The sequence below is a fragment of the Antrostomus carolinensis genome, unplaced genomic scaffold (genome assembly GCF_000700745.2).
Source record: "Antrostomus carolinensis isolate BGI_N321 unplaced genomic scaffold, ASM70074v2 scaffold30766, whole genome shotgun sequence".
Taxonomy (NCBI): Eukaryota; Metazoa; Chordata; class Aves; order Caprimulgiformes; family Caprimulgidae; genus Antrostomus; species Antrostomus carolinensis.
In genome coordinates, this window is record NW_010323013.1 from 24,164 (window position 1) to 34,600 (window position 10,437).

The 10,437-nt window shown below is 42.7% G+C and overlaps 1 protein-coding gene across 1 annotated transcript; it reads left to right on the forward strand.

The window, feature by feature from the left end:
• Positions 1-265: 265 nt before the first annotated feature.
• LOC104526894 (SET-binding protein) lies at positions 266-5,570 on the forward strand (the record flags this gene model as incomplete). The annotated part of the gene is made up of 2 exons (XM_010170471.1): positions 266-397; positions 2,105-5,570. Coding segments are annotated over 2 exons (3,598 nt in total), but the record flags the coding sequence as incomplete, so codon positions are not given.
• Positions 5,571-10,437: the final 4,867 nt, after the last annotated feature.

A 10,437-nucleotide genomic window follows, 5' to 3' on the forward strand; every position in this document is an offset into this window, starting at 1 on the left:
GTGAGGCCTGGGTGCAGGTCACCCATCTCCAGCCTACTGGGACCTCACCAGGGGTTGGCCACCTCCTGCACACCTCCTCATGCCCAGCTGACAGCACACCCAGCCTGATGGAGGAGCCCCAAATGGCTGAGGTAAAATGAAGCTCAGGAGCTTTGTGAAATCTCTTTTTTTTTTTTTTTTTTTTTTTTAAATAAATAAATAAAAACAAACTATCAGTGACAGTGCTGCTGATTTCTTTTTGACCCTTCCCTGGCCTCATCCCAAGGATGTGGATGCGGGTGGGCTCCATTTTCTGAAGGAGGGCATCAGCGGCCTGGGTCATGGCTGCTGTATGCTGTGTGGCTCACGTACGGGAGGCCACTGTGAAGAGGAGGAGGAGGAGGAGGAGGAGGAGGAGGTAGAACTGATTCATTCCCCGAGGGCTGTTTATGCTTTCGGCTCTTTTCTCAGGCTGAAGAAACTGAGTGTCACTCGCCTGTGACATCTGCAGCTCCACCGCAGCTGCGTGCTTTCATTTTCTCACTCCACAATTCCTGGAAATCTCTGCTTTCCCTGAGCATGGCTGGTCCATGTGCAGAACAGCTGAACTATAACTATCCACAGGATTTAGAGTCCCTGATTACTCCTCAGACGATAGACCAGAACAGCTTCATCATTATTGCTTATACCAGAAAAGCCACATGCCCATTTTTATGTGCACATGAAGGATAGCTCAACATCAATTTGCCAATAACATGTATGTTTAATGGTCACTAAATAATGCACCATGGGCTTGGAGGTGTTTATCTCTTTTCAAATCCCTCTGAAGTTGCTCAGAACTGGGGACACCTTGTTTCTCAGCTCAAAACCCTCTTATGCTGACAGCTTTCTTGCCCCAGAACTTCTGTTGCAAACACCCCAAACAGGGATCTAACGTAATGCTACTGATGGAAATTTAATTGTAACAGGGTGTTTTCAGAAACATGAGTTGCATAGTAGTTGTTTTCTATTGTTCTTTCCTTGGTTACACATTTATTTTAAGTTTCTGCTCATTTATTTGGCATTTGGAACAGTGTAATTACGGTTTGTTAAGAACAGTTGTTGTTTGCAGTACTAGGTGTACAAAATCAGTTGCACAGTTTGATCCAGAACTTTGCAAAAAAAGCTCCTAAATGTAACAGGAGAAAACAAATAGCTAGAAGAGGTCAATTAATAAGAGTAAAAAAAAAAAAAAAAAGAAAAACAAACTAGTGTTGTTTTTTTTTTTTGCTTTAAGAGACTTTTCAAAGGGTTATAGACATAGCAAACATAATTTCTCTAGCTGAAGGAGGCCCACCAAAAAAAAAAAAAGTAGACTTTCTTTTGCTCTGTAAAGTCTTCAGCATCAATCTGCCCTTACTGTAACCTCTGTGTCTTGAAGAGCTGCTGTCAGATTAGAAATCATATTGAAAATATCTCTTAACAACATTGCAAATAGCAGATTATGAAAATGGAAAGAGAATAATGCAAATTTTGAACCTGCCAAGTGTGCCTCACACACTTGACGCTATGCATATGAATTTAAGCACTGAATTTGTGGGGATGACTTCTATGTGGAAATATAAGCAAGTAAATCTTTGCACATTCTGGCTTCGTAGGGAAGTGGACCCATGGGTTTTCCTCTTGTTTGGTACAACTTCCGAGATATTTTTGCATTTTTCTTGTTTACAACAATGAGCTTAATTGCCGTTATTGAGCATCAAGTTCTGTAAGGGATTATTTTTTTTAAAAGGGATTCTCACCAGGAGGCTAAGTTGTAACATTCATCCATTGAAAGGGAATATTTTACTTGTGTTTTAAATTAAAAATCAATAGAATATGTTTCCTTAGCAATTTAACATTTATAGAAATATTTCCATTGTTTTTCGAGTGGGAAAACAAAACAAAACTTGTTTATAGTCCCTGAGTCTAAATGCAAACTTGGCTCAAGTATAAGAAGACTTTATAAAGGCTTCTAACCCTGACAGGGACTTTGGTTAAGAATAGTTGTTGTTCACTGTACAAATAAAGAGCTGTAACCAGGGATTATGAATGGACTAATAAACTTCTTTTTTTTTTCCCCTATTTATTTTCTTTTACCTTCCAGGTTTATGACAGGCCACCAAAACATTCTGCTCTGCACTATGATCCGGGCTTCCAACAAGACTTCACCGGTGACACCTTAAAATCAAAGCACCAGCAGAAAAGTAGCAACCAGCACCATCTTGACTGGTCAACGAGCTCTGACACTGGATCCACTTCTCAAAGTTGCTTCATCAACACGGAACCCAGTCGAGAAGCAGTTAGTGCCACCAAGGTTTCCACTCCAGAGCCAGGAGTTTCCTTCAGCAAATCCCAAGCAAAGAAGTCTTGTGCCAGCAGCACGTGGGGGCAGCTGTCGGCCAGTAGCAAAGAGCTTACCATTTGCAGTGCAGTCCCATCACCCAACAACATCAGCGTGGCCACCCAGCCGAGCAATGCCTCTGAGTGTAATGGGCTTTTGCCTCTCGGTGATCAAGACGGAGGTTTGCAGCTGGAGGCCCCCGATCAGCCCACTGGAAGTTCAAAGAAGAAGTCCAGCAAAAAGGACTTGATAAGTCAAACCATCCAAACTGCAGACATCGAATGGGTGAAGAGCGCTCAGAAAGCATTTGACAGCAAATCCCATGACAGCATGGAAGGGAAAAAGGAGTCTTACTCGATGGACAGTGTGTTGGATACATCACCCTCGAAGCAGAATCCCACTTCTGCTAGCAGTTGTGAAAGTGACACCAGTCACGTACGAATTACTATCCCAATAAAGTCTCCGACAACAGATACATCTGGCCACAAAAGGAAAAAAAGGCAATCCACAAAATCTTCCATAGAGAAAACCATCCAGGAGAAAAGCCTGCCTTCTGGACTTTCTATGAGCAGTGAAGTAGCAAACAGGACTAGCTCTCTACCAGAGGGGAGTAAAAAAGATCTTCGAGCCACAAAGCCAGGGAAAGTGATCGAAAATGAGTCCCCTTTAGTAGCTATTGACAGCAGTGTGCTTACTGACAAAGCTTCCCCTAACAGTGCCACCAGACTCAGAAAATCTGTACCTTTGACAGCTACTCTCCTACCCACTGATCTTCCCACAGCTGGCAAATTATCTGAGGTCCAGCACCCCAAACATGCAGCTAAGCGGCGATGGACCTGCAGCAAACCTAAATCTATCCTTCGGGAGACCTCCATGACAACATCTGAGAAGCTGATGGTGGAGCCTCCTTCAGCCTATCCCATCACACCATCCAGCCCTCTGTATACCAACACAGACAGTCTTACTGTGATCACACCTGTCAAGAAAAAAAGAGGACGACCAAAGAAACAGCCTTTACTCACTGTTGAAACCATTCATGAGGGAACATCCACCAGCCCAGTGAGTCCAATCAATCACGAATTTCCAGGAACAAAGAAAAGGAAGAGGAGACGGAATCTGGCCAAGTTGGCCCAGATGGTCCCAGGAGAGGACAAGTCTATCAGTGAACTCAAGTTTCACAAAAAGGTTGGTAAGCTTGGGGTCTTAGATAAGAAGACCATCAAGACCATTAATAAAATGAAGACCCTCAAGAGGAAGAACATTCTCAATCAGATCTTGTCCTCCTGCTCCAGCAGCATAGCTCTGAAAGCAAAAGTCCAGCCATCGTCTAGTGCTGGGCCAGCCACCATTGATGCCAGACTAGGGAAGCAGATCAATGTTAGCAAGAGGGGGACTATTTACATTGGTAAAAAACGGGGCAGAAAGCCGAGAGCAGAACTGCAGCCTCAGACAGAAGAACCTAAGACAGCCATCAAGCACTCAAGGCCTGTTTCCAGCCAGCCAGAAAACCCAGCAGTGCCTTCCAACCTGCAGTCACTTGTGGCATCGTCACCAGCAGCTATTCATCCACTTTCGACACAGTTAGTGGGGACTAATGGTAACCTTAGCCCTGCAAGCACTGAAACAAATTTTTCAGAGTTAAAAACTATGCCAAATCTTCAACCTATCAGTGCTCTTCCTACAAAAACCCAGAAAGGAATGCACAGTGGAACTTGGAAGCTGTCTCCACCCAGGTTAATGGCTAATTCACCTTCCCACCTCTGTGAAATAGGTTCTCTGAAAGAAGTCACACTGTCACCAGTGAGTGAGTCTCACAGTGAGGAAACCATACCGAGCGACAGTGGGATAGGTACAGACAACAACAGCACTTCTGACCAAGCTGAGAAAAGCTCAGAATCCCGCCGGAGATACTCCTTTGATTTCTGCACCCTGGATAATCCAGAGGCTATCCCATCTGACACCAGCACAAAGAACAGGCATGGTCACCGGCAGAAACATCTCATTGTGGATAACTTTCTCTCTCATGAGAGTATTAAAAAGCCAAAGCACAAGAGGAAAAGGAAAAGCCTGCAGAACAGAGATGACCTCCAGTTTCTGGCAGACCTTGAAGAACTCATCAATAAGTTTCAAGTGTTCAGGATTTCCCATAGAAGTTACACATTTTATCATGAAAATCCATATCCCAGCATCTTCAGGATTAATTTTGATCACTACTACCCTGTGCCATATATCCAGTATGACCCATTGCTCTATCTTCGCAGGACCTCTGACATGAAGTCTAAGAAGAAGCGTGGTAGACCTGCCAAAACCAATGACACCATGACAAAGGTGCCTTTTTTACAAGGGTTCGGTTACCCTATTCCCAGTGGGAGTTACTATGCACCCTATGGAATGCCTTACACATCAATGCCTATGATGAATCTTGGTTACTATGGTCAGTATCCAGCTCCTTTGTACCTGTCTCACACGCTCGGAGCGGCTTCCCCATTTATGAGACCTACCGTGCCCCCACCCCAATTCCATGCAAGCTCTCATATGAAGATGTCCACCACTGCCAAGCATAAAGCGAAACACGGAGTGCACCTACAAACACCTGTGGGAATGGGCCTTGGAGACATGCAGTCCTCTTTGGCTCCTCCAAAGGTTGGAGGAACAAGCCTTTCAAGTGGCCGACTTCACAAAAGGAAACACAAACATAAGCACAAGCATAAGGATGAGCGGATATTGGGGACACATGAAGATCTGAGTGGTCTCTTTGCTAGCAAGTCCACTGGCTTCTCCAGCCATGCGATCAATGAAAGGCTAAGCAGTTCAGATAAAGACCTCTCCTTGCTCAACGAGAAAAGCAAGCATAAGGAGAAGCAGAAGCACCAGCATTGTGAAACCGGACACAAAGGCTCGAAGAGTAACTTTGAAGTGGATACACTGTCTACGTTATCACTTTCTGATGCCCAGCAGTGGACACAGAGCAAAGATAAAAATGACTCAAGCAGTGATCCCATTGACTCTTGCACAAAGAGATACTGTGGTAATACTGAGAGTAATGGAAGGTCAGAGTCCTTGGACATGTTTGGTGAAATGAATTCCTCAAGTGAGAAGCGGGATAATGAAGCAAGTGGGAATAAAAGAAGAAGCTTTGAAGGGTTTGGAACTTACAGGGAAAAGGACATTCATCCCTTCAGGACAAACAGGAAGGACAGAAGCACTTACGATTCTTCAGTCTCTTCTGGTAAGCTCTGTTTTTTTCTATTTTACCTTATTACATTTAAATTTGAATGCTGAACAAAGTGAGACTTCTCATTTACAGTTCATGAGTCAATATCTGCTCTGAGTTTTTGTCATTGACTACCATTCTGCATGCAGACTTTGAGGAGATTGACAAGAAAGTTGGCCATGCATTAAGCCAAAACCTTGAACATTTTTCTAAATATTTGTCCTGGCTTTGCCTGTCTCTCATAACTTGTTGCACTTCCTCCAAAAATCTCACCATTGTGTTCTGCAAGAGCAGCAATTATAATACCTGTTGGCAAGGTAGGCATCCCTTTTATTGGTGTCTAATGTGGTAGTCATTGCCCAGCCTTTGGGAGAATAGCCGCGGTCCTGAGCAGAGAGTCTCTCCTCTGGCCCACAAAGCATGCAAAAGTGGTTTGTTGATGGGATGGACCAGATATGTGGGAAACTGTTGAGCTGGATTAGTGTCCCATGAATGGTGTGGTGTAATGCTGATCCAGAGGGACCCATCATGGTGATAGTTGTACGGAATATATGGAGACCCTGGACACAATCCTAGCGTAAATCTATCACTTCCAGTTGGCAGGTGTGTAAAGTAATTTTCCTGAGCATTGAGTGGCTGTGGGAAGGGACTGGTGTCATGGAAATAATAAACCTTATCCCATTGACTCTGAAGAGTTTTAAGACTCGTGACTTGGAAATATAAGCTGGGTGGATGAGGAGGGAGGAAGCTCCTTTTGGCTGCTGAGGACATCTGTTCCTCTCCTGCAGAGGAGGGGGAAAAAAAAAAAGGAATCTGAATCTTGTCTGAGACTGAATTGTACTTTACAATAGGGAGCTGCTTTCTTGATGACACAGAGGCAGGTGTTTTGCTGCAATATAAATGAATTTAGCTTGGGAGCAAGCCCAGAGCTCCTGTACCATCAGATGTTTATCACAAAGCAGATTTCACACTTGGTTCTGTAAAAGGGTGAGCTTTACTGAACCAACCAGTGGTGGATAAGATTCTGATGTGCTAAAAAAGAGCTTCAAAGAAACGTAATTCATAGCCTCCAAAATGAACAGAGAATCAGCTGAGGACTCAGGAGGAGCAGAGAATTTGTATAACCTGCCAATGTAAGGCTCTTAAGTTTTTTATTGACTTGTAACTGATTGAGATCCAAAGACTACTCATGCTTAAGCCACCTATACATTTTCATTTCCTTCACTGAGACCAGGATCTGGACTACAGCAATGAAAAGCAGAAATGGGAATGTTCTCATGGGTTAAGCTTTCATTTTAGACTGCTTATCAGACCAATTGTGACACCCAGAAATGACACCCAGAAATATTGGAAAAGAGACTGAATTCAGCATCCGGTTATATCAGGGTTGCTACATGCCTAGCAAAGAACAAAATTATTCTCCACTAAGTGCTGTGGTGGCTACTGAATTATGGACGTTGTGTCCTAGCAGACAAAGGTTAGAAGTCTTCAAAATTTTTAACAGGGCTATTTCTCTGGTTTTCAGTGGAAGTTGCTGATTTCACAGTTAAAATAACAGTTGGATTCATAGCCTTTTTGCTTTCTGAACAGAAGATGTTTGCTAAACCTGCACTTTCCAATTTAATATATTTCACTTAGGCGTAGCAAATTTCACTTAGGCATAGCAAATTGTCAAGAGAGAATTCTCAGCACTGCGGAACCAAAATGAGTTTCCAACACAGGGGCATGATCCCCATGAGGCTGTCTTGGAAATAGAATTGGTAAAGAAAAAGTTAATTTCATGTTACTTTCCTTCAGTTTATTGTTCATCACAATAAAAATGTAAGATGGAGTAGTAGAACTTGTAGTAGGAGCTCCATCAGATTTGCTGTTTAAAGTTCTAAAACTGGTTCTCATTTAAACTAAAATTATTATTTTTATTTATTTTTACTTATTTACAACTGCACATCATTCCCCATGACCTATTCCATCATGTCACAGATTATGAACTGGTTTCTTCATTGTCAAGCAATGATTTAGATGGAAAAATCATCAGCAGTTAGCTAAGCAGAGCCAGCTAACCAGAGCCATACCTTGCACTACAAGGAAAAATACTAAAACTAAACAGCTCTGCCAAGAAAGGCCTGGAGCCAAGACTGCTCATTAAAGTCTAGGAACATCTGTCTGCTTATGACTGTCTAAGATCTTGGTGCAGCTTTTTTTCCTCTCTGCCTTTGACCTTCACTAGGATTCCCAACAGAGGTCTGCACTTGAGTCTAGCCATAACTATTAACCATTTCCCACTGAGGAGGGATTAAACTTTTCCATGATAATCTTGACCTTCTTTCTCATAATTCACCTTGCATTTCCCTGAGGTGGCTAAACAGTGATTGACTAATCATAAAAATAAAAGGTAAAAGGAAAGAAAAAGCCCTATGAGAACAAATAGCTCTGTCTCAGGAGACAATTTCCATAGTCTGATTGCTCTTCCCATTTGGTATTTGTCATATTTCACAATATAAAATCATATACAGCAGAGATAAGAGGAGACATCCTGAATACTCAGATGAAAACTGAAAAGAGATTTATATCACAATTTCACAGTTATCTTTACTGCATGGGCATTTTGGCATGCTCAATAATGCCATCCTTAAAGCCTATGAATGACTATACATTCTAGAAAGATTGGAATGTCAAGGGAGGAGTTGTCTCTCTTACATTCTGGAGGAGCTGATTGCAGTCCTGGCACAAGAAATCTGTACCAAGAGTGAAGAGGGACAGCCACCAGCCACCTTGGCTGGCCACAGCAAATGTCCATTCCCCATACTGCACCAGCTTGGACTATCACTCACCATTTGTTAGTGGGGACCTTGTGAGCTTTGGCTCATTTCACGTCTCTTGGAATGTCTTGGGGTTAAATATACAGTGTTAGTGCATAAGGCTATTCTCCTAGTGCATTGCCTGTTTCTCCACCATTGTTCTGGAGAAACTGGAGTCCCTTCCATAAAAAATAATTAATAACTCTTCCCACTTTCCATTCAGTCCCCATGACCTGTTGCTTCCTCCTGCATTTTTCTGAAATTGCTATTTTTGTAAGATTCTTTGTACTCACATAACTCTCCTGCATATAGAAAGACTAATTAATCAAAACTAATTAAACCCTGCTTTCCAGTTTGGCTGATGCAATAGACTAGTCCAGTGGTGTTACTCTGGCCTATAGGCAAGAATACAGCAGAAGTTGTTTCACATCCTGCCTTGCCACAGTCATACTGTCACTTGGGCACATCCTAAACTGAACTTTCAAGTTGTAAACACCAAGCATGGACTCAACTGACTCCCTCCTTCCACTCTCAGCAGCCAGAGGTACACCTCACACATTTGCAAAACATTGTTGGGGTCCCTCTGGCACTCTGTGGCCTGAGGCACTGCACACAGCTGGATGTCTGATCCTTTCTTCTGCTCTCCAGTAGTTACTAAAGCCCCATGTGAGGAACCTGGGGAGAGACCACAGATTGGTGCCACAGCTGGGCTGGGGAGCCTGAGAGCAGAGCTGTATTCTGAAGAGGTCCTCATAGCAAGCTCCACATCTCCTTGTCGTGTATCTGCCTGCTTCACTTTCATACGTGATGCCTAAGAAGAGACTTGCATTGCTGATGAGCAGTCTTGATGCCATAGCCTGTGCGTTGGTAAAAAGCAGGAATAGTTACCTCTTCCTTATTTCCTTAAGTGGACAAATGAGGAAAAGCTCATTTAACATTTTAAGGTGCATAGATGAGGTAGCAAAATGTGTATGTGAAACTTGTCTGACTGTGTCCTAGTTACAAAAACTGCAGGCCAGGATGTAGCTGGAGGGGAAGCAGATGTCAAAAGTCACTATATGCAAGACTGTATTTTTGCTTTTCTTTGTAGGTAGAGTAATCAAGGTCTATGCTACTTTATGCTCACAGTATTTCTGCCTCTTTTTTTTTTTTTTTTTTTTTTAAAGTGCTGATTATACAAGTAAAGATTGCCTTGCTTGCATATTGGGCATCATGGCTCAAAGATCAGCTAATAAGTACACGGGTTTCATCAGATATAGTACAGACACCGTGCACAGTAAATTTGCAGGGATATAAAGTTAATCATATGCAGCTATTAGGAAGGTTGTAATCATCAGTCTCCAAATGCTGGATAGTTAGCATGACAAACATGCTTTACAAATTAATACTTAACTTACCTACAAGCACCCCCCACACCTTCCCCCCTTGATATCCAGCAGTGCTACAAGCTGAATTTCTTCTGATTTGACCTTCCCTCCTCAGCTAGTCTGTATGGTGCTGGTTTAACTCTGAAGGAATCAGTATCAGCTTTAAGTAGAGAATGGGCATCACACAGTGAGTAGTGTTTGGCCCTATGACCCGAGTGGGCGAAGAGGGGCCGTGTGGTGCATGCGTAAACATGCAAGTCACACTTACTAATTGCATAACTCTATGTTGTATTTGTTTAAAGTTGTTTTCCAACATTGTTCCTCTTAAAAGTGCCCTTGTTCCTCTTAAAAAGCCTTACATTGGGTGATTAAACCTTCCAAAGGGAGAGTAGGAGGAATACTGAAGGAAGGGAGGACAAGTGACAATCAAACGAATGAAAAGCATTCATCTGATGTCAGTACAAACACACATATAAGTAACTGTGCTCTGCTGAGGAGTGTCATTTATCCAGATGAGACTTCTTCCCTGACAAAACTCCCCTCCACAGCTCAGTTTCCTGCTGGAATGTCCATTGCCACACAGCACTGGATAAATTTCTGGTTCATCCTCTCTCAGAAGTCAAATACATTAGTGTGATTTGAAACAGGACTTGCTATGAGCAAAAACAAACATGATGAAATATTGGCAAAGCCACCACTAGTTTTTTTTTGGTGGGG